The 26,431-nt window shown below is 42.2% G+C and overlaps 1 protein-coding gene across 3 annotated transcripts in view; it reads right to left on the reverse strand.

Annotated features, from left to right (window-relative positions):
- NUDT14 (nudix hydrolase 14) overlaps positions 1-6,046 on the reverse strand; it is a 60,583-nt gene extending 54,537 nt beyond the window's left edge. For 2 of the 3 annotated variants that reach the window (XM_054827765.1, XM_054827761.1), the window contains exon 1: positions 5,692-6,046. In XM_054827765.1, coding sequence (XP_054683740.1) covers positions 5,692-5,917 — 226 coding nt within the window. In that variant the 5' untranslated portion in view covers positions 5,918-6,046. The remainder of the gene's footprint in view (positions 1-5,691) is intronic. The other variant, XM_054827763.1, reaches the window with a different exon arrangement.
- Between the last annotated feature and the right edge of the window lie 20,385 nt (positions 6,047-26,431).

Genomic DNA, 26,431 nt, shown 5'->3' on the forward strand with positions numbered 1-26,431 from the left:
GGATTATAATTGAATTCCCTTAACACTGAACGAAAACATCATGCATTAAAATGAAATTGAAGGGAGCACTTTTCACATTTAACTTCAAAATGAATGATTCTAAACATTAAATTGATAGAGGAAACATGACACTCGGGCACTGGACCACTCTGAAGTGCAGAAGGAATGTGAAGATCACAAAAGAGCAAATAGTTCCAATTTACTGCTACTGACCGTATAGTTCAGTCGGTATGCATGGAGTTTTTGAGGTTTATTCCACATCATTAAAACAGATACCCATTCGCCATTCCACAGATTGAAAATACAAACTGACTTACATACATACTGGGAAAATTACTGACAGCTGATAGTAGTCTAGTAGCGAACTTCTAAAAGTTCCTGGGCAGAACACACATATATGTTTATATAATGTGAGGAAACAGTGGCAAGAGCTCCCTTGCCAGAACAACCTTAAAAAACAAAGCTATAGGAGTCTGGGCTAGATCCACAAAGGCTTTGATATGTGAGCTCTGGGTAAAAGTTTCTCTAACAGTTCAAGATACTATTCCCCCAGCTAGATGCTTGTCCCCAGCTAATGGGGAATGCCTTCCCTTGAAGAATACTGTCCCCACCACAGAGGTCACCAAAAGGAATATGTAAAGCCCAGTAATTTAGTTTAAAGGGCTGATGGAGGTGAGTTTGAACCGGAACAGCAGAGTAAGAGCCGGAGAAAACTACTTTCCCTTCTGCTGATTCTCAGAGGGTAATAACCGCTAGCATGGGGACAAACAATTGCATGCAGTAACTTCTTAAATTACCACAGCAAGCTTCACCAGAGCTCTGCCAAAGCCCTGTGTCAGGGTCCAAATCCAACATGCAGAACCACTGAAATCCCTGCTCACCTGCTGATTAAGACTACGTTAAATCCAAATTTCCATTTGGATAATTAATGCTGCCCCAAATCCTAACAACTCTGCTCAATTGTTACTACTCAGAATCTACTTCATGACCTAGTGTCAGCAGAATACTTAAACTTGGTATTTTTTTTGTCTAATATATAGGCCAGTGCCTGGCTAATACACATAAAAGAGAGCTGAAGATTTACACACAAATGTATTTCCCAGCAGTGAACACACTGTCCTGTGATGTGGGAAGCAATATTAATTGAAGCAAGATCTTGCAGACTGACTCTACCACATCCCAGGGAAATGCCCTAGCCCTTGGGCACTGAGTTAATCTCTCATTAGCCATCCCTCTTGTCTCTTGAATAAATTATTTATGAAAAGCAGAAAAACTTCAATAGAAAAAAGTGAAAAGAGATTTACCATGGAGTTCCTGGTAAAGAACCCAATTCTTCAGGAGGTGATACATGTTTTAAAAAAAAAAGCCACTTTAGACAACAAATCAATTTGCACTTCGGGGGCAAGTACACATAAAAACTAGCCAGAAGCTATCCTGTATGTGACATAAATCAATTCTCTTCCTTCAGTACCAAGCAAAACAAAAATACATACACAGGGTTCCTACTGACAAAATGAAGAGGATATTCATCAGGCTGGGTGAGGTACCTTGTCCATCTCTCACCCTCAGGCCACCCCACTTAAACCAACATGGCTTACTTGACTGAGGGCCCCACCTGGAGGAAAGGGCTGACAGCTGAAAATCCCAAGCAGAAAGTGAGGTCCATTTTGAGGTGCTGTTAGATGCCTATTTTGAAGAACATAGCTTTAAACTGTACCTTACCCCTCCACGTTGGCCCTAACCAAATCTGCCTACAGTTTGCTTAATTCCACGACACCTTTTACCGCACTTCCATTTCTACCTCTGCACTATACAAAGACAGAACAAATCATTTAAAAAAGTGGTTGGTACAGTGAGTTGTCTGGAGAGCCAGGCTATTCCCCATAGCTTGGATGCCTAACACCAAACTGCATGTTGCCTCAATCTGCATGGTTCAAAACCTAGAATTCTTTCAGAAGGGTGTACACCTACTTTTATGCTCTATAGGAAACATTCATCACTTTCATTTAAAATATGAGTGGGCAGAGGAAGAAGAAGATGACAGACATCATATGAAAATATTTTATGACCCTCTATTGGAAAAGCAGATCCACCATGGGCATAAATTGCTATAACTTCAGGAACTTCTATGACTTCACTACATCTACATAGCCAGAAACCTTAATTCTTCTTGTGGTCTTTTGGAAGAGTATTTCTAGATGTAACCAAATATAATGGTTCAATCCAAAGGACGACTCAAGCTCTTAGGACAAAGGGAAACTTAGGACTCAAGCACAAATCTAGAACAACACTGCTGGAGCTTTCTCCAACATGACAGTAACTGCCTAACTTGACTCTACGTACATACAACTCTGTTCCTGCGTGTGCTCCTCGTCTGAATGTCCAGATACTTAAGGAAAATACTCAGCTGGCCAAAACACTAATCCAATCTTTGGGCCTACAATATTGAACGTGTTAAGTGCCTCTGATGAACAGGTAGGAGACCATCCGAGTCTTTGGCTCCACTCTTGATGAAGTGTGACCACAATCGTCTGCACATGCATAACCTGTGTGGACTAACAACAGTATTTACTCCACATTTTGCTTAGATTCCCCCCCCCCCGCCCCCCAAATGGATCCCTTTCTAATGTCTTGTAGATTTCTGGTGGTCTGTAAAGCTGCTAGAACAATAGTGGTTTACAAGTCAGTGGGATGCAGGTTGAATGGATAAAATCAGACTAGCAGGGTAAAGTGTGATATAAATCACCTATATCTAAATTTATGTTTAACTGCTGAAGACTTAACTGTTTTAGCTGGGATCAAAATTACTTCACACAAGTAGCATAATTTTTAGACGAAATGTCTTAGAATCAATGCTGTAACGTATGTGTTCATGAATGCTTAGAAGTAATCTTAAAATCACATGCTGTATGTAAAAATTCTTTCAATTTCCCGTTTCTACAGAAAAGCAGTAGTTGTAAAAAAGCAAACTAATAAAGTAAAAAACCTCTCATTCTATATACATCCTTGGACAGAGGAGTTATGTTGAAATATCAATGCCTATTTTAGGAACATATCTGTTCAAAAATAACTTTCAACATCTCAATCTTCAAGGCCCGAATTATGATTCATCAATATTATATAAACACAAAAATATTCATCAATGAATCTTCTTCAGACTGCAATGAATTATAGAGGACATGTTATAGCTTCACAAAGAGTACCTGTAAGACCACCCCAAGCCTTCCAACTACAGCATGATGCCACACATTGCACAAAGTATCCAAACTAGTTTCAGTTTTCACAGTGCAACAAATGCCATTATTTAAATTTTCCTCATTTAGATTATTCCGTTATTCAGAAAGACTTTTTTTTATCAGATTTGTGTGAAGTTCAGCAAGCAGGTGTAGGGAATTTGTGGAAGGGGGAAACTAATTTTACTCTAAGATACAGCACCAATTAGGAACTGAGAAGAAGAAAAGTTTCTTTTCTTTTTCCAGCTAGTGAATAAAAAAACATTGGACAGGGGAAGACCTACTCATCATAAAAACATTAAGATCAAGGGCTAGATTTTGGAAATAATTTTCAGTTTTTGATGAGTGGTGGAATTTTCAAAAATTCTGAAGCAGATGAGGCAACTAACTCCCTTAGATTTTAGACATTTAACTGTTTAGGTATTTAATGGGGTTTTCAGCAGGCCTAAATGCCTTTGAAACAATTAGTCAAATGACTAAAAATATTTAGTATTTCCTCTGGTTAGTAAGTCAGTTTTTAATTGCAAAGTGTGTTTTTAATAAACATAGGGCCTGTCTCCCAGGTCTGGTGCAGACAGTTGTACCCTCGTTGGGTTTATGCTTTCAGTAGGCTGGACCCAAGCCAGCTTCTGCACAGATGCCATATAAACTACATTTTCACGTTCATTTTAAGACAGTGCTGCAGCCAAGAGAAACAATCTCTGCCCTCAACCAGCTCCCAAACATTCATCCCTAACCACCACATTATTACCTCCCTTCTGCTAACATACATATTTGAACTGAATCAGAAACCTTGTTTAGGTTAAAAATAACCTTTTTTTGACCAGATTAGGTTTGACCTGGACCAGATTCTGATGCAGATCATTATGTTGCTGCACAAACACTTGTGCAAGGAGAGGAAGTAGTAAGATGTGCTGAAAGGGCAAGTCTACTTCTTTTGGTGGCAATGCTGGTCTCTGTCAAATCACAGCATGTGGCGAAACACATCCTTATTTCTCCTTTACCATACTCATCACATTTAAGGCACTTGTATTCAATTAAATGTAATTTTGTAATACTGTTTTGTACATTTTCATTAAATCTAATTTTTCATGTTAATAGAGCATGACTCAGAAATGAAAATGAAATTTGTCACTTATAGATTAAGCCAGCAAAAATTCAGAACATGAAAGAATGTTCTTGAGGTTTTCTTCTGATACCTAAAAAGAAATAATTAATTCAGGGTAAAGTTTTCAGCTGTTCACAAATCAAAATGTTTTACTTATCCCAACCAATGAGAAGAGAGCTCTCATAAGGAAAATCATGTACAAAATATTAAAAAAGAGTTAAAAAAGAATTTCATGATGTAAACTGTTTGAACCCTTGCTTTTCCTTTTCTGTATCTTATCTCACTGTTCGACTTAAACACAACTCCTCCATATACATTCCCTCTTCTGCCTTTTCAACCGATGTGTTTAGAAGCAAAGCAAAGAAGGAGTAAGAGCAAGATGTGGTCTGCAGCATGCATTTCTAGGGCTGTCCACATGCCACCCATCTACCTGGGTAAAAGCTCAGCCTGGACCAGTCAACGCTGCATCGTCAGCTAAGGAAACTACCAGTTTTGTGCACAACTTCGCTCGCAGAAAACGTTCAAGGAACATGCAGCGCTTTACACTGTGAGAAGTGACTTTCCTTGCATGCCTCACATTCCTGCCACTGTTGGACATACCAGTTCTCAGGGATCCTGTGAAAGGTGATTCATCTTGATATAAACATGGTAAGGAAAAGGATTTCCTTGCCTGCTTCCCACCTGCCAGCGCCGAGGCTGGCCTCGCAGGGCAGCGGCACACCTTGGCCATGTAACAACCTACCATGGCAACAGGCTCGATCTGCAAACTATCAGCACCAAAGCAGGGCCCTGATCAAGAGATGCCCCACTCAAAAGTGAACTGAAAAACCAGAATGGGGTTAAGGAGACAGCCCCAGACCCCGGTGAGCTACCGGGCACCCGGGGGCTTGGCACACCCATGGAGGAGCTGGAGGTGGTGGCACACCCCAAAGCAGTGCCCTCCACAAGCACGAGCGTTTCGGGCTATCTCCACCGTCCACCTAAAGCCCCACCTTCCTCGCCGGCCAGGGAGGGCTGGGGCGGGCGGGCAGGGGCAGAGCAGCCGCCTGAGGGACGGCTCCGGGCAGTGGGGGGCGGGAGGGCGCCATGAGGCTAAGGCGCACGCTCCTCTGGCGACACCGCCCGGGTCTCAAAATGGCGGAGCCGGGAAGGTGACAGGACACCAGAGAGGTCGCGGGCCGGCCGGCCCTTCTCCTTCGGCCTCCCGCCCCTCTGCGCCGCGACGAGGCGGGAGAGGCCCCGCCGCCCGGCCGCGGCGGAGGGAAGGGGCGGGGGGACGGAACGGGACGGCCCGGCCGTGAGGGCCGGGACTGGGCGGGCGCCAAGGGGCGAGTCGTCGGCGCCACTCACCTGCCGGTAACAGAGGCGGAAAGGCCGCAGGTAGAGGGAAGAGGTGCAGGGTTTGACCGCCAGCTCCTCGATGGCCTCCATCCCTGCCGGGGGCAGCGGCCGCCAGGAGGTGGAGGAAGAGGGGGAGGAGGAAGGGGAGAGGCGCGCGCAGCCGCTGGTGGCCGGGCTGAGGGCGGCGGGCAGGGCCCAGTCGAGCCGGGCAGGGCGCGGCGCGGCCCCGGTGCATTTAGAGCCCGCGGCGGTGTCCGCGGGCGGCTGCGGGTTGCAGCGCAGGGCCGTGCTCCCGGCGCGGTACGGAGCTCGGCAGCTCCCTCCCTCGCAGGTCGGCCCGCGGAGGGGTGACAGGACGGGGCTGCGGCGCCCTCCTGCCCGCTTCCCTTTGAGGAGAGGCAAAATGCTGGGTTGCACCCCCAAAACGGGAACGCGGCAGCAGCACACAGCGGTCCTTTCGCCTTTACTCCGCAAAAACACCTATTTGTGATGCTGTTTTCTCAAATGGTTGGTGGATGTTTACCGGGGGTCAGCTATTTCCATGCATTACAGCAAAATTCATGGGGTACTCCTGCACTAAAGACAAACCAGGCCCCCTCCTCTGAAGACTTAATGTAACCAAGTGCTGCATTTTGCCACAGGTCGTTCCGATCCTGGATGTACGTCAGCTTTTGCAGGATGAGGACCTTGGTGTTAAAAGCACGATCTCTTACATCTGCCTGCATGGTGTTTTCATGTCCAAATGGGAGTTGTATGAGTGGTGTGGGAAACGCAGGTACAAATACAGATTCATTGGTAACCTGCAATGCATTATTTGGTGCTTCTCAAACTTTCCCTCTCAGGGTCAGCTGCGAGCTGTGGCTGCGCACCCAGCCCACGGCAGAAGAATAAATGCAGCTTCATTAGACTCTTCTGGCTGTTTTCAGTAATAACATTACAAAATAATTACACTCTCCCCTTTTACTTCATTTTTTTAAAAACAAATCACTATTAGATTTAACAATTCCCTGATTTTCATAGGAGTTTGATCATCGTTATGCAACATTAGGTTAGATTCCCCTTGGTGTTTTAATATTCCTCGTAATGATTTTCTAGATTCATGAGCAACAGAGCTCATAAGTTGTTGTGGTCATTATCTCTCTGATTTGTGTTCACTTTCCATGCAGATGTTCCAGTGTACAGCTATTTTAGTTGCTGTATAATTCAAATTATTTTCTCAAGATATCAACCACACTGAGAATAATCTGAAATTTCATGCATCCGTTTCTTTTTTTCTTTTTTAATCTACTTCCATTGCATCATTGAGAAGGTTTGTTATCTTGTCATGTGGTAGCAAGAATCTTAGCATGTTTGGTAGGACTGAAAAGTGTGTTTTTAAAAGTATATTTGCAAAGCTATCATAACAAATAAGCAACTAAATGTATTTATTAGCTGACTTTGAAAATATTTGTGGAACTCTATTTGCATCATTGGATGTGTCCTTATATTTCTGTTTTTTTCAGAATGATCTTGAGGTCATTCGGAGCTCCTGGGAACTTAAGCTATATTTTTCTATTAAATTATTTCAATCTTCCAAGTCCAATTTAAGTATAAACACAGTTTCCATGCACAGCAAGTTTACAGTATCTCTGTTTGCTTATGTTAAAAGTTACCGGGTGCCCAGGTCGGTTCAGCCAGTTAGATTGCCCTTTTCAATAAACATTCTGACACCACTTTAAGGTTTTGAGTGTGTGTGTGTTTTGGGGAACATGTCATAGTGTGTGATGGATTGCTTATTCCATTCTTAGTCTTAGGTGGGAAGCTTTTGGGGTTGTGATGTGTCACAGACCTGATCTCGCTAATGTACCTGGAACAGTTGAGCGTAGTGTCGCAGGAAAACACATTTCGGGGTGCTCTAGTGTTACAATTGCAATTGAAAGTCATAGACTTCTTTATTGGAAAATGTTCTTTGCGAATATGCTAGCTGAACTGAGGATTTAACAGGCTGAGACTGAGGAGCCGCCTTAGTGTTACCATTTTACAGGTGAAATCTGAGTGAGAAAATAAATAGGAAAAATACATCCTGTGTAGCGGGACTAGTGTTGAGCAGCTGGACCTGAATTTCACTACAATTCTTCGTTAAGGCCTAGATGCCCGGTGCAGCAAGTGGCTTTGCCTTTGCTAGTCCAGGAACGCTCCTGGGAAGGAAATGCCCCTCAGCTCCCACTTACTCCAATGTGCAGTAACAAAGGGGAATAACTTAGTTTTGGACAGTGAGATGCACTCCTGCTTTCCTGTTCTCCTGCACTACGTTTTTAGCTTGCCTGTGGTGACTGGTGCAGTGACTAACATGGCTCTAAATGCACTGGCTTCACAGCAAAAAGTACAAGAGGTACAGCGCAGAGATTCAACTCAGCAGCTCGGCTTAGGGGTCAGGAGAGTTCTGTTCACAGGTCAAGTCCCACCAGGGCAGACATGCCCACCGTGCGCTCACCACTTCTGCTGGAGTAACTTGATTCCAAAGGACATTGAGAGACCAGGCGTGTCTGGTCAGATGGCGCTGCCCCGCATGGATTTATAACCTCAGATAACGATCAGCTTGCAGATCTCTGAACTACTCTGTTGTGTGTTACTTGACATCCCTGTGTGTCTGCTCCTTTTTTAAAGCAGAAGTATTAGTGGTGGTGTTCCTTCAGAAACTTGGAATTACAAATGTCTATTTTCACAAGGTATTCAAGTACCATGTTCGTGTTTGTTAGCTTCGGTGAGATGGTTTTGATACTTAACTTTAAGCCCATGTGTAACTGCTTGCAAAATTTTTTGGTTTTGATTAGCACTACTCCATAAAATATCATTTATGTTTCTATGATACTCTCCCTAGATCATCAGTTCCCAAACTACTTATATCCTGGATTACACTTGGCTATCACAGTTTCTTTGCAGAGCACTATCCAGGTTTACCATTATGCTTCTAATTGAAATAGCTACTGATGGTACGCTTCCACAAACCAACTGCCTTGTGCTGTCACATCTTCCTTGCTAAGTGTTGCTGTTAATTTGACTCCTAAAAACCCAGGAAGGTGTCAGAATGACAGGTTGCATTTCACCCCATTAAATACATTCCTTTACCTTCCTTAGAAGTGGCTTCTGTACTATATGTTGTTTTCTTGCTTATTAAACTAACGGATACAATGTGAATGTTGTCATGAGTGGCTTCCTCATGGATTCTTTAGTTTCCTGGAGCTGCTAGTCTCCTGCTGTAAAACCCTAAAATCTAGATGTTTTGCCTGCACGGGTGCTAATAGGTCTGGGAATGGTTTGTATAACAGTGTGATTAACAGCCTAATAAAGAAAAGCAAAGAAGAGTAAAAGTTTTTTTTTTTTCCTGGAAAGAAAGATCGGCGGAGTAGGTCAGCAGGCAGAGAGGAAAAAAGGAGAAGTGTCCTGTCTGGAGCTGAAGAGTCTTTAAGGGAAGATTCGCTGGGATTTCTTATAAAAAATGAAATGTTAACATTAGCGTTGAAAAGGAATTCTTTCCGCAGGGAAGGTTCTTTGTTTAACAGACTTCTCTCTCCTTCAAAGCAGTGTTTGCTCTGTTAATTTGTGAGTAACTTTTATTACCAACAAAATATCCAAGCAATTTTTTTGTTGTTGTTTTTAGAAAAAATCCCCTTAAGCTTGACGTTTCCGCCACCACGGTCCTTCCCTTCTGCTTAAACCCAGGCAGACGCACACTCCTTGGGCATGTACTCTGCAGAGGGTCAGGTTGCATCCTCATTAGCAGTTTGTTTTATTGCTGTTTGCTTTGGGACACGACTGGGAGTGTTTCCCACACAAGCCTGGTGCTACTGCCCTTCTGCCCACGGTGGCTCCGGGTGCCAGCGCACCCTCTCGCCTCCACCTGCATGCGCGGAGGAACGGGGAACGGTTCCCTCTCTTTACCGGAGTCAGGGAGTCCTTTGCCACCTGCCCAGGCCCATCCATTCAGGCGGCAGCCCCACTTTTTCCCAGAGGTGGACACCCAGGAACGTCCCGTGCAGTACTTCCCTCTTCCTGCTGGAGCTTAGCAAGTGCCTGAGCTGCTGGGTTCGTTCATGCACAGTTTGGCAGCACATTTTCCATAGTGATTTTCGTGTGTGTCTGTGTGCGTGTCTGCATGTGCTTTCAACAGTCAATCCTTACCCTGCTCGCTTTGCTCTTTGACCATACCAATTGCTCATGAACAAAAATCGAGTCCTGATCCTTTCTTATCTCCAGAGGGCTCCTTAATATATTGCAGAGTATCATTACTTGCTTATATTTCTTATGATATTTGTGAGTACTTTAGTTACTAAGATACTGCAAGTACAAAAGCCTCGGCAACTAGAGGGATGTTGACTTGCAACTCTCAGCTTTCATTTTTTAATAACTATTTCTAATATAGCCTCATATTTCTACATACTTCCTCCTCTTCCTCCTCAGCTCCCCAGGCCATGTACAGTTTTTGTTAAGGTCACGTAAGGGTATCAGGAAGGTCTGACACCTTTGCTGTAAAGGCTTAGTGAGAAAGATGGATGAAAATGTCCAAAATCCAGTATATTTTGTAATCTCGTGTTGGGAATCATTATGGTTGGCAGCATGGAAGCCTGTCTTCTTCATGTGGGCCATCCTTGGATTGCCAGAAGGACGTTAGTTTTGAGTGCCTTTCTGGGAATCAGATGCAGGTTCTTTCTGTAATGAAGTGGCTGTTGTGAAGTTTGGCTTCTAAAGTTTACCCCTTAGGCTCCTGCGGAAAAGCAAGCCTGAAGCTGCCAATATCTAGCTTTTAATTATTATTCAGTTCTGGGGCATAACCACCCTGGTTACATTCATGAAAGTCAGGAATCGTGCTTATGCAATTCTTCTGGCATTGTAAACAGAGCCCTAGAGAAATTTGTTTTTATTTTAGTTGTAACTTTTCTGAGATGCCTTTTTTTTTTTTTTAAATAATTTACATTTTGATTACAAAATATAAAAGTAGAGGTCTGCACTGCAGTACATAATGTTATGTTCCAACAATTCACCATCAGTTGGTTCAGAGCTGCTTTAATCACATGAATAGCCTCAGTCTGAAGAACTCAAAGTAATTATTCATGTATGGGTTTGCAGAATTTGGTTCATAAGGACTGACAGCATGAGCAAGATGGGAATGGTGTGTGTATTGCTGATGCGCACCACTCCAAGTTGGAGGAATATTTCAGTTTGTTCTCCTTAGGTGTTTTCAATAGCTCCTCCTCGTTTTCAGGAAAAAAAGTGTGTCTCTTTTAATGAGAAAGGCCCATCTTGGTCTTTACTTTGCAAAGTCAAGTACTGTCTCGTGGCTGTAGTAGAAAACTCACCTGTATCTAGTAGAACAGTGTGATTTCCCAGAAAAGCTGAAATTTAGCCATCTGCCTTGTGAAATGAAGGGCTGATACAAAGCTCTTTTTTCAGCACATATCATCATTAAAATCCTTGAACTAAATATGGTAAGAAAAAAAATAATTGAAATATATTCATTATAAATATAGATATGGATATCATGCCATGTAAAATCGATCTCTCAAAACAGTGGAGAAAAAAAGCTCTTCAACATAAATACGTAACTAATATGTCAATTAGACAGTTCATAAGATATTTGTAATATAATATGACAAGTTGCAATATGGTATAAAATAGAGGGAGGTGAGAACATGGGAAGTAAATTCTGATTTCTAGCTTTTCAGCTGAGTGGGGGGAAGAACAAACACATAGTCTGTGAAAAAATAAGAAACAATATGCATGCAAAATTTAGATACTTTTAAATTATTTTAATTACTATCCAACAAATGTTGCCTACAGCTAACAGTGAAAATGATTAGAGGGAAGACTGATTTTTCAATAAGCTCCTCTCTAATGAGGGAAAAAAAATTATAACACCTTGTTTATATTACAGTACCACGTACAGCTACAATCTGGGTCTCATTATGCTAGAAACTGTTCAAATACAGGTAGAAAAATAGTATTTTTCCCAAAAGAGCTGCAAACTAATTCATACAAAGGAACAAACAAAACTAACATACAGTAATAAGGAACAGCTGAAGGAGAGTAAAAGAATAAGAAGAATCTGCTTTTGTTTGCCTCATATGTATGCAATAGAGCTGGAAGGAGAAAAGTATTTTGATTTCTGAGAGAACCTTGATGTTCCAATAGTTTGAAATTGTAAAAAGGACCGGAGCCCAAGTTGTTGGATACTTGAATGTTGGCCATGGCTCTAGCCATGACCCTGGTATCTCTGAGCTCTCCAATCACCATGACACTGTGCTGTGCCTCTGGACTGCAGGCATCATAAGCCCAAGAGTCCTTAATCTTCAGGCAGTTTGCCTAGCAAGATTTGTTGAAGCTGTGGGAGCTGGAAGCCCCGATCCTCAGGAGACTACCAGCTGGGCTGCTCAGAAGCCGGGGCTGGCATAGCTCCAGTGGAAGCTTGCCTGTTTTCCGAAGGAATTTAATTGAATACTTGTCTGTATGAAAAGTTTCTGTTCGGTAAATTGAGACATTCCAAAGAAAAAAAAAAATAGTCGGAAGGGGTTTTTTTCACCAGATGTAGGGAGCAGGTACCTGGCTTCTATTTTAAATACATGTATATGTGATTTATGAGATAGAAAGGTAAGGAGATACAACTGGCCATTTTCCTGCCTCTTCTTCATTAGGCATACTATATTATTTTCATATTTATTTGTATTGCAGCAGTGCTTAGGAATCCAGAACTTTATTGTGCTCATCAGTATCAAAATACAGAACAAAACAGCCTAAATGCTTTTGTGAGATTCTTGTGGTTAGAGGTGAGTTGGAGGAGAGCTCTGAGGAAGGACGGGGTAGGCTCTCCACAACTTAGTTCAAGGAGGTGTAACTTTTCATCAAAGAGTGTGTGTGATCGAAGGACAGCGTGGAGAATGGAGCCTGGGAGTGCTGCCACAGTGCACGACGTGGGCTGGAGATACGGGGCAGCAGGATTTCAGTGTAGGAGAGTTGAAGTCTGGGAGCAATATAGGGGTCGAACTGATTGAGTTGAGGTGATTTAGCAAGTAACTGCAAGCAGTTGAGCTGGTCTGTTGTTGAGAGCTCACTGGAAAGTTAGAGTTTGGGTCTTTAAGAGATTGGGTCTCCATAAGCATCAAGGTTCTGAAAAATAAAATCCTAGGCATCTTATATTGGACTCTCAAAACTGTTGGCATTGACATTTCCTAACTTTTGAGTGCTTGACTTTGAAACCTTGACAATGTTGTGGTTTTCTGTTGTGGGTTTGTTTTTTTTTTAAATAAATGTTCTGCATATTTAGACATTTTCAATTCTTTGGTTATAGTTCAGAAAGAAAAAAAAAAACCAGCACAAAACTCAACCCTTCCCCCCTTTCCTATTTGTGAACTACCTTGCTGGATTTGTTATTTTGCACTGTGTTCTTGAAGGCTGCAGAGAAAATTTCCAGAGCATTTCAATTGGAGATTTGGGCATTAGTATGCTCACAGTAAAACCAAGCCCAGGGATATCCAACTCTAATCTTTGTCGATCTCCTGGAGCAGTCTATTTTCACTTTACTTTTGCAATGCTCCCTCTCTTAATGCCTCTTCCTTGCCTGCAGCCACTTCATTAGAAAGCCTGCAGAATGGAAGAGGCGGATGTATTTAATGTTGGTAGGTGTTCAAGACCAAAGGAAAAACACCGTTTGTTTGGCTACCTGCTTGTGTGTAAGGATGTTGCACCTCAGCTGAACAAGACTGACAAGGCGTGGGGCATTAGGTGTGCAAGGGCTATCACTGCGTTTAAATTGATAGGGAGCTGTTCACTGCATTGCTTTTTTGCTGAGCCTGGATCAGAGATTCCTATAAGTAAGCAGGCTGTATGAAGAAAATGCTCTCCTTCATCAAGATCAGGAATTATATATTGTGTTAACCATAGTGCTCTACAATAACTACTACAGTTTTCTACTTGGTATTTTAAAGATATACAATGCATGTATGCTAATATATCTGCATGAGAGATTGCCATGTCTTAGAGCCAATCTTTGGCAGAAACAATAGAACAGACTCACAAACAGGTGGTTCTCATCACTGGATGCATAATGCTCTGTGTATGCATTTTAGCCTTGTGCCTAACGCCCTGATCCTGTAGAGAATGCATTTCTTTCTGGGCATAGATATGGATGCATTTGCTGGAGAAGGTAACCAAGCATTTCCTTCACTGAGGCATCCCACTTGGTACCTGTATAAATATCACTAGGCAATCAGGTAAACCAATAGCACATCATCTGTCATTGCCAAGGACAGCATTGCTATTTAGCATACATAATAAAGGAAAATATATTTAGAGTGAATGTGGATGTTCTGTTCTTCATTCATGTGTGACCAAATTCTAATCTCTTTCAGTCTGCCATAAATCCAAAACAACCAACTGAAGTCAGTGCAGTTCCTGGGGATTTGTGCTACTGTAAAAGAGAATTGAACAGAGATTTTTTTCTCCCTCTCTCTCGTAATAGGGAGCAGAAAAGTTGGAATGCCAGCCTGGCTTTACTTCTTTGCTTTGCTCATGTTGTTATAAAATGGACATCATTTAAACCTTCTTTATTTTTTTATATTTGGAATATAACAGAAGGAGAGCCTTGATGGTTTCTTATTTTACAGGAATATAAACATTAAAAGTCATTTTTCTTTTACACATGAGTTAGGAAGCATAATTTACTTGAAAGGACCCTATTATATACTCAGTACTGTATTTGTTTATCTAATTGAATAGAAGAGCATTTACTGCAGTTTCAAAGTTAAGCCAATAAACATTTGTCTTTGTATTGCGGCAGCGATGTTTGACAATTGGATTGGGCAACACCCATTTTAACTTAGGTTTATTTTATAGTATTGATGAAGCAAAACTCTGAGTACATTTTCACTTGCTTGCACTGTTGCCACAAGTTGGATATTTGGCAAAAGATGCCGAAAGCCTTTCTTACAAGTTGTCTGCATTACTTACTTCATCCTTGTTTCCAACAGCACCAGCTCGCCTCACAACTTTACATTTTGCTTCACGTATCCCGGGATACATTCCATGTGCAACAAGGCATAGAGAAATGAGCAGTAGGATTTTAAGTGGATCTGCATGTATAATTTCTGTTAAAATCAAGAGGAAAGCAGCGGAAAACAAACAGAACATTTTTTCCTCTCATGTGCCGTGCTCATACTAAAACATCTGTCCATCTACTCTGCCTACTTCAAATCCAGGAACACCACATTTATAGGAGTGCTTTAAAAGCCTTTATTTTCACTGTCAGTTAGATAATGCTGTTGGCATTCTTAGACATAAAAATATTTAAGATTGCTGTATTTTTTTTTTTTTTTTTAACTCTATAAATGGCATTCTGGATTGTGCTGTCTGTATCAAATAGCTCCTGGAACATCCGTCCTGATCAGTTCCTTTTGGGAGAAGGATCATCGCGCTCGCTGTGAGGCTGCGCCAGCGCCTGCAGTGCACGGGGACTACAGATGAGATCTTTGTTACAGAAGCATGAGATCAATTCTCCATTCCAGGCCATGTAGTAAGTGCATTCCTGACTGAATGTTACATCGTTTTTATTTTCCTGGGACAGCATTGCACTTTGTCTCCTCACTGAAAGAGCTACGTTCATTAGCTACAGGAAGTCCTGCTAAACATCCATAACGTTACATTAACAGCTGCTGGTGGGGCTTTGAATGCCCGATGATCAGGGGAGAGTTTGCAAGAGATTTGGTGCTTCTTTGCTGTGATTGTTTTCCTCGGCATGCTTCAGAATCTAAACTTGTTTAAAAAAAAAAGGGCAGTTAATCCTTAAGGTTGCGAAGAAAACTTTTAAAACATGCAGCAGATGGAAATCAATGCAGTAGTGTCTGCAAGCAGACAGATCTGCTGAGAAGCAATCTGAAGGCTGATACTATTTGGATTAAAGGAAAAAGAGCTGCGAAGCAGTCATGCAACTTAGATATCATCAGTCCAGTACAGGGAATCTGCAAGTCTGTAGTAAACCCTGTCTCGTTTTGCATCATTGAGAGGTTTGTTTTTGCCGGTGGCTCAAGAGAAACCCAATTTTCTCTCCTGTTGATTTGTGCTCCCTCTGTTTTGTATAGACAACTCCCATTACTTCCTCTGGCAGTGCACGTGGATAGCTGACTCAGTAACAGAGCTGACCGGAAAAAAAGATTTCCAATCTATAGAAAATAAATTTCTAATTCTCTACTTCTTTTCTGCACTTCCCAAGCAGGGACAACAGACTGCTAAACAAAAACTGTTTTAAAAGCTCTGGGTAGAAGAAAAACATTTTCTCGCAACTACGAAGAAAGAGAAATGAAGAGATGTTTGAGTTCAACTGTTTTGGTCACCATCTCTGTGGGTGAAATTTAGCAGGATTTCTACAGAACCACTCCAGAATAATCCGTTGTTCATGTCACCAGGAGTGCTGCATGTCCAGCTCCCATCCAGCCTATGGGACAAACCCTCTGCTGACATAGTGTTGCTGGGTTTGATGGAGGAAAAGGAATCCTTACATTCTCCTGGATGTCACCTCTGAAATGGTAAAACAATAGGATAATCAAAGAAATGCCCATCTGATGGGTGTAGATGTTTGCATGCAGCACCTTGCAACACACCTTGCTGCCTGGCAGCTCTAGGTTGTTGATGTGGTAATGCACATGCAAGAGTATATGTGGTACTATTTGCTTTAATAGTAGTAATTAGTAGGCCAGTAGAATGAACAAAGTTTTTATGAAAATGAGGTCTAATCCATTCATGGATGGCTCTGGGACAAAGATTGAATCCCACGCTTGCCACCAGTCAATGCCCCTCTCAAGGTACACAGTGTCCAGTATATGTTTTGCCAGATATTACTGTAAGATCCTTACAACAGACCATCTATTTTTTACATTAGTTACACTGCACAGGTAGCCTGGGCCTCAAACACAGCTCCATGCTGTCAGTAATACCTGCTGTATTCCCCAGTTCAGGTCCCAGCTTCTGCTCACAAAGAAATTGCGGTATCTTTGTGTGCCTGGCGTTTGCCTAATGCACCCAGACAGGGGGATGCTGTATTGCATCATGATACCAAGAATTAGTGGTAGGAAGCTACAGTGAGGCAAGTTTAAATGAGAAATAAGACGTGTTTCCGACAGTGGGGATCATTCACCACTGGAGCAAAAGTTCCAAAGGAAACCATTGCCCGGTAGCTGACAGTTAATACCATATTTTTTGGAAGTTTGTGGACAAGTTGACAGATTCCACCAAGTTTCAGCTGTTGGGGGCTGTGTGACACAAGGGAAGAAGGGATTTATCTGGGGAGAAGTGCATGGCAGAAAACACATTGGTTCTAATCTACCACTACCTCCTGTCTCCTGTTCCCTGGTGTCCCTCCTGTGCTCCCAGCAGAGTCTCAGGAGGACAACGTGCAGCGCTGGTCTTTTGTACCTGCAGCTCAGTGACAACAGCGCTGCTCCTTTGGAATACGAGGTGATATAGGGGAAGGAAGACTTAGGTTTCCTGTTTCTGCCTCTTCACCCTTCTTCTTACCCTTTCCTCTCTTGATTTTGAGGAGTTAAGTGCTGCTTGGAGAAATGGGTGGGAGATCTGGCTTTAAAGGAGATAAATCCTAGAACAGAACAGGAGTCTTCAGGCTGTTATTTCTGCCTTGTCACAGATAATAAAGGAAGTCTCTGCTGTTGTCAGATGCTACATCCAGACAGGACAAGATGCTTGAAGCCCTCAAGTGTTGTTAGTATCTGCTGTCAGCTAACAACATAAAAAATTGTGCTGGTTTTGGCTGGGATAGAGTTAATTTTCTTCACAGTAGCTGGTATGGGGCTGTGGTTTGGATCTGTGCTGAAAACAGCATTGATAACACAGGGATGTTTTAGTTACTGCTGAGCAGGGCTTACACAGAGCCAAGGCCTTTTCTGCCTCTCACCCCACCCCACCAGCGAGTAGGCTGGGGGTGCACGAGGAGCTGGGAGGGGACACAGCCTGGACAGCTGACCCCAACTGACTAAAGGGATATTCCACACCATATGATGTCATGCTCAGCATATAAAGCTGGGGGAGAAGGAGGAAGGGGGGAAGTTGGGAGTGATGGCGTTTGTCTTCCCAAGTCACCGTTACACGTGAGGGAGCCCTGCTTTCCTGGAGATGGCTGAACACCTGCCTGCCGATGGGAAGTGGGGAATGAATTCCTGGTTTTGCTTTGCTTGTGTGCGCGGCTTTTGCTTTACCTATTAAACTGTCTTTATCTCAACCCATGAGTTTTCTCACTTTTACTCTTCCGATTCTCTCCCCAATCCCACCGGGTGGGAAGTGAGCAAGCGGCTCTGTGGGGCTTAGTTACCGGCTGGGGTTAAACCATAACAAAAATGGAGCACTTGAGCCCCAAAGTCCTGGAGAATGGCCATGGTATAATGAGGATTCAAAACAAATAAGCATTTCAGTTTCCCTGCATTATGAGTCTTTAAGGTTTTTGTGTTTTTCTGCACAAACTTGGAGGCTTAAAATGAATTATTTAGGTGACAGATGAGTCTTTCTTATGGTTATAATTTCTTGTCTTCATATGCTTAGACACCCAGTACTGTAGGGTAAAGAAACACATCAGAAGACTTTTGCTGATATCCTTAAAACTGGCAGCACTGGATGCTATTGTTACAGAGAATGGGACTGTTGTGAGACCGAAGATGAAGTCCTGGTTTTAGTTGCAGAAGTGATTTTAACAGGCTACCACATGTGTTTCATAAAACCAGATTTCCACCTTTCCAACCGCAGTTTAGCCATAGCAGCGTATTTTGCAGTTCCCACTCAAGCCAAGCTGTATGTGATAGTAACGGCAATGTTGCTGAAGCAGTGGGAGTTGAATCAAACACCATTGCAATTGATCTCACACTCCTCAGCTAGCGAACTGAGCAGGAAAGTGTTAAATCTCCTCCAGCAGTGCTGTAATGGGAGAAGCTCCAGTCATCTTTACCTCCTAAATCACTTGCAAACCAAGTAAAGAAGTAGATCCTCCAAATTAGGTCATCTGTTTGCTTCATTCTGAAAGATTTTTATTAAAATGAAAAGTGTTGTCTGTTTCTTCTCCCAGACAGAAAACAAACATTGGCATCTACAGTGGTGGAAGACGAATACTTGGTGCTGGGCAACTTGATTAAAGTGTATTCCTTGTAATGAGCGGTGCCTCCCTTATCCTGCCATTGTGTTCAGACAAAAAAAAAAAAAAGAGGGCCTGCCCTTTCCCATTGTATAGTCACATTTTCCAAGTTCAGCCAAAATGGGTTTTATAAAAAGCTCTAAAAAAAGAAAAAAAAAAAAAGAAAAAAAGATGAACTTTGTCTTTTAGTAAACCATTGAGGCAATTCTTAAATGAAAGCAATCTTGTGCATCTTGTATATAGGAAAACTGTTGAAGTTAGTGCTCTATCTAACCTACCAGAGGAGGAAGATCATACTGATAAAAATGGTCATGGAATAAATGTTATCTGAGCTTTGCTTAAAGGTTTGCTACTAAAATTGAAGCTGAATTTTACTTAAAACACTGGGGAAGGTAATAGAGGAAGGAGTGATTTGCAGCCAAAGACCGTGTGTTTGTACTGTTATATTTTTATCACTGCCATCACCAATACCACCATCTACATTTATCTACCGGTGTACATTAAACCAGCAATCTGCTAATATATTAACGGACATTATTAGCTGTAATAGCCCAATTCAGTCAGCTTTAATGGGAGAATTGCAGAGTCTGCATCATGTTTGCCATTACCCAGAGACAGTTGCTTGTGGGCATTCACCTGTGTGCAAACTGGGTAGGAAAAATTAAAATTGTACATCGTATGCTTACATTTTGGAAACAGTAAAAAGAAGCTGTAGTCACTAGACAGATACAGGTATCCTGAAAAACAAAACAGACAAAAAAAAAACCAAACAAAAGAAAACCTGAGTCTTAGGCTAAGCCATGTCCTCAGCTCTGTTGTGGCACTTTTATTTGTTTTAAAGACTCAGCGTGGATTTTCCTCGGTGTCTTTATGCACTGAATCTGGTTCCACCACCACCAGACTCAGTAAACAAGGATGTGCCCAGGGAAAAACAGACATGGTTAAAAAGATCTGTGTTGCCAACCAAAATCTGGTTAGGTTAGTGTGGGCTTCTAGCAGCCAAAATAAAACAATTGTGCAGGGCCAAGAATTTCGAGATAGAGAGGGCTGGAGGAATTCTAAATATGCTACAGAAGTGGAAGCAACAGGACTTGGCAAAATCCTTGATCTAGTTAGAGAAACAACGCGTCTCGCTAGCCAAACAACAGGGTGGTGTCGAAAGAGAGAGTGAGATGGCAAAACCCTTGGGCAGAGACAACAGAGGATATCCAGGAAGGGGGGTTTGAGACCTGGGTCTGGATGGAGATTAAAAGTTAGCTCTAATGAAATATCCGTCTGCTCAGATTTTTGGTTCAGAGTAAATATAAATTCCTGACCTAAAATTCTTCTTTAGTATGATCAAGGGATCATCTGTACTGACCAAATAATTCTGCAAGATCCAACAAAAACACAGCATTGAGATATACATAGATAAATATAATATGTATACCTCCATCTCTACTTAGATATATGTGTGTTAAATGGGGATGGTTTTGACATAATAGTTTAAATAATAGAGACAAATATTTCATACTGGAATAGTATTAAACAATTACAGTGAAGAATCTTATTTCCTTGTGCTTAACTTTAGTTCTGTATTGACACATTTGTTTCCAGGTTTTCTTCTTTTCCTTCCTTATTTTAGGGATAATTGCATTCCCCATAGCTGCTTCACTAATAGAAATAAATTAATCTGTGGAACCTGCATTGGAGATGCTTAACATATATAAATGCTTGTGCCTGTTTGGCAAGAGAATTAGCAAAGTGATGTGGATATTTTTATAGTCCCCAATTACACACTAATGTGTATTGATTGAGAGTAAACCAGTGCACTACCAATTTCTCAGCACAAGAGAGGTGCATTCAGCCAACATGGCATTTTTACTGTATGATTTTCTTTGTTTTTAGCACCAAGTTCAATATAAAAGGCAGGTACTTACAGTTAATTAAAATTACACATTTTATCCAGGAACACATCAATAGATAGGCGTGTAAGAGGTAGAGATTTTATCTCACTCAAAGAGAACATGGGTTTGGTTGACTCTTACTCTTTGAATTTGTGTTTGTGGCTTATTACCATTGTAATCAACAAAATATAAATCTCCTTCTAAGCGCTTGCTTGAACCTGACAGCTCTGAGGGAGCATTTTATGGTGGGACCCCTCTGTCCGAGCCCCCGAACTGCTCAGGGTCTTTTTTCTTCTTGCGCTGGAGCTCTCAGAGCTCGCAGATTTAGCATTGGGGTGAGTCAGCAAAAAATAGCCCCGTGTCGTTCTGCTGGCGTCTGGCATCCAGAGCCTGGGTTGCTGTAGCAGAAGAGACGCACGTGCCCCCGCAGGGCCTGGAGCCCGCCAAAGGGTGGAGGCACGGCTCGTGCCAAAATACGCAAAGAATTGAAATGAAGATTCTCCTAACCCTATACAACACGCATTTTTAAAAAATGCCTAGATCTCTCATCAAAGTAAAATGTAATTAGGCACATTATTGCATGCCTTCTTAATTGGAACAGCTTGTGACAGAGAAGTATTTGGGAGGATTTCAACCTGACAACAAAGTGCAAGCATTACGCGTGCTCTGCTGGGGTGGAAATGCTGCCCGGCAAATCCACGTGCGTGTGGAGCAGCTGAACGGCAAGGGTCAGTAGGACTGCCGGGCTGCCCAAAGCGATTCCCGTGCAGAAAAGCTCAGAGCTTATGCTGTAGTCACAGTAAGACGCTGTTAAAATTCCGCTAGACTCCTAAGTGAGGTTAAGTCACTTCCCTGTGAGCAGTAGTGAGCAGGTAAAGAAGTCACGTAAGTGAAATCTTTTCTCCAGAAGTATAAAGGTGTGATCAAATCTTTTCTCCAGGAGTATAAAGGAACGATCAAAATTTTGCCTTGTCTTGCAGTTATTGTCCCAAACTCGAAGCCAGTGGTGCCAACAAAAGAAGTGTGCGGTCAGTCCAGAAAACTTTATTCCCGTGATACCCAACCATGAGAGTGAGACACTACGGGAGGAATTCCCGTAGACAGAGCAGAGGAGAAAGACCAGCAATATAGACAGGATTCAGGCAGAGTTAGGGAGGGATTGACACCAGCGGGGTGAAGGATGCCTTCATGTCTTCATTCTTCTGGTGCGATGGCTCTGCACGGCCGTGGCCAGAGGAGAAATACCCCAGGGGACTACTCACCCAGACAGCGTGGCTACGGACCAGGTATTACTTTGTCTGGGTTCCTGTGTGCGAGCAGCGAAAGTGAAGAAAAGTGTTAGAAATTAAAATAAGATGAAGATGTTAACCATGGCTGCCACAGGGTTTCTTCTTAGACAGTACACTGCTAGCACAGCACCACAGTAAATGTAGAAATGAGTTTGCTATATGTTTTTGTACTACTACTGATTTTCATATGATTAATAAAATATTCTTTTCTCCAATACTTCTCTTGGTGGAAGGGGAGTGTAGCTGGAAAGATTTATTTTAACATGGTGCATTGAGAAGACTTGTTGCCTGACATTCTATAGTTAAGTTATAAAGTATCGGACACTGGAATAATAAAAACCTACTTGCTTTGATCTTGTAGTTAAAAAATGATTAAAGTCTAGAATTGCATGTGCCAACATTAGACCTCCACCCACAGAGAGATTTAAAGCTGTCAGGGGAAAAAGGAAAGTTGAAAGACAGCTTAAATATAATAATTCAGAAATTGACCTGCTTTGTTATTTCAAAGATGGTCAGAGTAAAAGGGATTTTTCATACCCTATTTGTTATACTAGATCTAAGAACCTTATCCCAAGACATTTCCTCCTGCATATAACCAAAAAAGCTGAAAAGTACTAAGAAGAGGTAGCATATCACAGAGCTGCGTTTCCGTATTTTCTGTTTAACTGAACTCAGTGAATTTACAGCCTGGAGGATTCCCTCTTCCCCCCTCGGTACCTCCACGCTGCTCAGGGTGACCCCTGCCCTCCCCTCTGCTTGTGTGCTGCAAACAGAAAAAACTGGAGTATTCGGTAAAATAGTTTGCAGGGATGAAAAGCTTTCTTCTTTTAATTGTATGCATATTGTCATCTCCCAGGCACATGAAATTACCTTGTGGAATTGAAATTATGAACTTATTACTGGTTTATCTAATTGCTGAAGAATACAGAGATGTGTTGAGTTGGGTTTCTGGCCCCTGCCATGTAAACTGCTCCAGTGAAGGCACACCCTTACACCCACGCACGATCCTGATTTAAGTCAGTAGGAAGCCTCTGGTTTTGCATAATCATTCTGTAGCCAGTACAGAAGACTTAAGAAAATATATTAGCTGATGCTTGCAGGATTACATCTGCCCGGCCAGGCTTCTTAATTCTTTTGTAGTGACGGCTCTGCTAGTGCAAAGACAATATTTAATCTTGCAGTCTCCTTGATTATATTAGATAATTTTGATTCTCTGTCCAATTACAGATCCTCGGCCCTTTGTCAAACATTCTTCAAGAAAAGGAAAGACTTTTATGATAAAAAAATGCAGTAGCGTTCATTGGAAATGACCATGGAGATCAGACAGAACATTAGATCAAGGACAGTGAATTGGGTTTCAGTAGTGCTGGGTTCATTACTATAGACATGATGATCCTGATCAGAAATTGCAGTTTGACTATGTTAATGTTTTGTGAGAATAAAGACCTAGGAAACACACCATGTCATCTCTGAGACATGAGATATACTAGCACAAGAAGACTTTAAGACTTGTTTCTAGGGTCAGCTTTCATTTACACAGGAATCAACATTTTTGCATTTGAATTGACTCCCTGTTGGCAATGCCCTGCTGTTCTTCTACTGTATTCTTTACCAGATGTTCCTTGCTGAAGCTCACACTTCAGAAAACACGTTGGGTTTAGGCATCAGTAGGATTTTTGTAACTCACTGTTTTGATGCACATCTCCCTTCTCAATATCAAAATTTAAACACTGTGAATCTGGCTGCTGGGGTGTACAAAAAGCTCATTTTGTCCTTCCAACCAGCATGGATCCACTTGCCATTTGAAGGGGTCCCAGACTGCTGCAGGACAAGCTCCTGAGGCACAGTGTTGTCTTTTGGGAAAGCCACACTCATCTTCCCCATGTGGACAAGGGAACCTTCCAACCATGTAGACCTTTGCCCGTGTTGTTTCATGAAAGGGACGTTGAATTAACTTCTGTCCTAATCAGCTGTGAAGCACACTGAGATCCACAGCGGGAAGCAAGTTCAGATGAGAAAAAATAGTGTTAAACTCCCAGATTCTTCTGTCTGAAGATCTGTTTCCTGGGCAATTTTGTATTTTCATTCCTCTATGAGATGGAAGGTGCTCCCAGGGACAACCACCTGGCATGGTGAGACAGGGTTTGACTCTTGGGAGGGCAGGGGCAGTCCCCAGCATCTCAGTCTCTTTGGGGTACTGGTCCTTGAGGGCCTTGAGGGACTGCTTTAGGATATTGCTTAACCTTAAGTTAGGCTTACCAACAACTGGAAGTAGAAGCATAAAAACATGATGTAATAGGGTATGTAGTAGAAGTGCATAACACATGGATTAGGTTTAAATGGGGAAAAAAGTGACAGTTACACAGAAAAGCATGACAAAGGAGACCTCCATGTCTTGGCCGGCTTCATCTGCACTGACAAATGTTATCTGGCTATAAGGATATGTCCATGGAACAATGGCACTCTCAGGCACAGCTGTAAAAGAGAGGTGTCCAGTCAGTTTCATGGAGAACAGGACATCACATGCCTTTGGGTTTCTCTGAAAATGGATAACCTGAGGTATTTATGGTTCATTTCAGAGGGCTAAGGTTTCACTTGGGGTTTTACCACAGCATGATGGAAATGGACATGTTTTAAATGGTCAGATCCTCTATGCCAAATGCAAATAAATAACACTTTCAAGTTAAAATAGCAAAGAACATCTTGAAACTTATGTCTATAGAAATAAGCCCTCTAGCTAATAGTAAATGACTATTTATAATTGCCTGTTGGGATGCCTGACATCAGATGGTGGTACTAGTAACATGAGAATGCTATCTGACAGGTTGGGAAAAACACATGGCAGGAGATGGGAATATTGATTTGTAGGCAAAATTTGGAAGCAGAGGGAGGGAGAGAACGGCCAAGAATGTGCTTTACTTTTTAAGAAAGTGACATTCCTACCACCAAAACAAAAACCTGAGAAAGAAAGCACATTCCAAAATGATATCATCGCATTCCTTCTATACGGACAAACACGCGGCGCTGTAGCTGCTGTTTCCTGTGTTTGTGATTTCCCTCAAAGAGCATTTCAGTGAGAGATGTTTTCAAATAGGAAGAGAAATTCAGTTTCAATGTCCTTAAGAGCCTCTTGGCAAAGTCAGACCTTCTCTCTGAGGCCAAGACTGGCTTAAATAACAATGTCTGGGTTGGATAATACACCAGCTTGTAAATTTTTGATATAGGTAGAAAGTAGATTTTCCTGTCTTCAGTGACACTTTATAGACATTATCCATACATTCTGAGCACCAGCTCTGATTTCTGTTGGATGTTTTAGGCTGAGCAATAGACCCAACGTGAGATTTTTATTTGTATTGTACTGAAACAGAATCTGCAAAATGCCTTGGTTTCCAGGTTTGCAAGCGGATAGGAGGCTTGTGAGGCTCAGTAACATTTGTGTTAAGGTGACTCACTGAGTGTAGCAAACCACTGCAATACCTGACCAGGGATGTGGTGATTCTCCATCATCAGGAGACTGGAGCAAGCCATAGTTTCTAAACCGCCACCAACCACAAATTGAGACCACAGGGTTGTGCAGGAACTTCTGCATGAATTTCTCTGCCCTGGGTTACGCCAAAGGTCAGATTGTCAGATCACGAGATCATGACGGCCTGTCTGGCCTTAAAACCTGTATGATTACAAATCTGTGAATTGCAATCATGGCCCAGATTTACTCTTCTACTGCTAGAGAAGGCAATCAGGCCTGGGGAGCTATGAATGAATGCATGGGCTGCCACAGCCAGAGATCAGCATGGGGCTTTGCCTGTGCCGTACTGCTTAAGATAGGGAGGAAGGGGAGAGGGGACGGATTCAGGTTCACATGGAAGTAGTTTACAGGCTAGCAAATGTATCTTACAACAGCAACACAGGCAGAGTCTCACTGCAACTGCAAGGCAGTCTTGCTGTTTTTCTGCTCTCTGCTGAATTCCATTCTGGTATAACTCGGTTTTCCTGTGACTGAAGGGAGAACAAATGCAGACCTGATGAATTGAGAAAAGCCAGAGATTCCTATGCTTTTTTGGAGTACAGACTGCAAAAACATGGGTCTATGTATGTTATCGACAGTGTGTATTCTTCTGAATTCAGTTATTATGAATAACAGAGACTGTTATTCAGAAACCCTGAATTTTATCATAAACTAAGTGATGAACTCCCGAGAGGTTTCCTTAATCATTTCCCCATATTCCTACCTTCTATCATTAGCATCCTAAAATCATCATCAGGCACTGCCACGAACCTCCTGTGTGATTTCTGACAACCTGATTCTTTCCTTTCCGTTTCTGCTATCCTTGCTGTACCACATTTCTCCCACTGACTTAAAATACAAGTCTTGTAGGGGCAGGGTCTACCTCTGTAAGTATGAAGAGGTCTTGTTCTCA

Source organism: Grus americana, chromosome 5 (assembly GCF_028858705.1).
Source record: "Grus americana isolate bGruAme1 chromosome 5, bGruAme1.mat, whole genome shotgun sequence".
Taxonomy (NCBI): Eukaryota; Metazoa; Chordata; class Aves; order Gruiformes; family Gruidae; genus Grus; species Grus americana.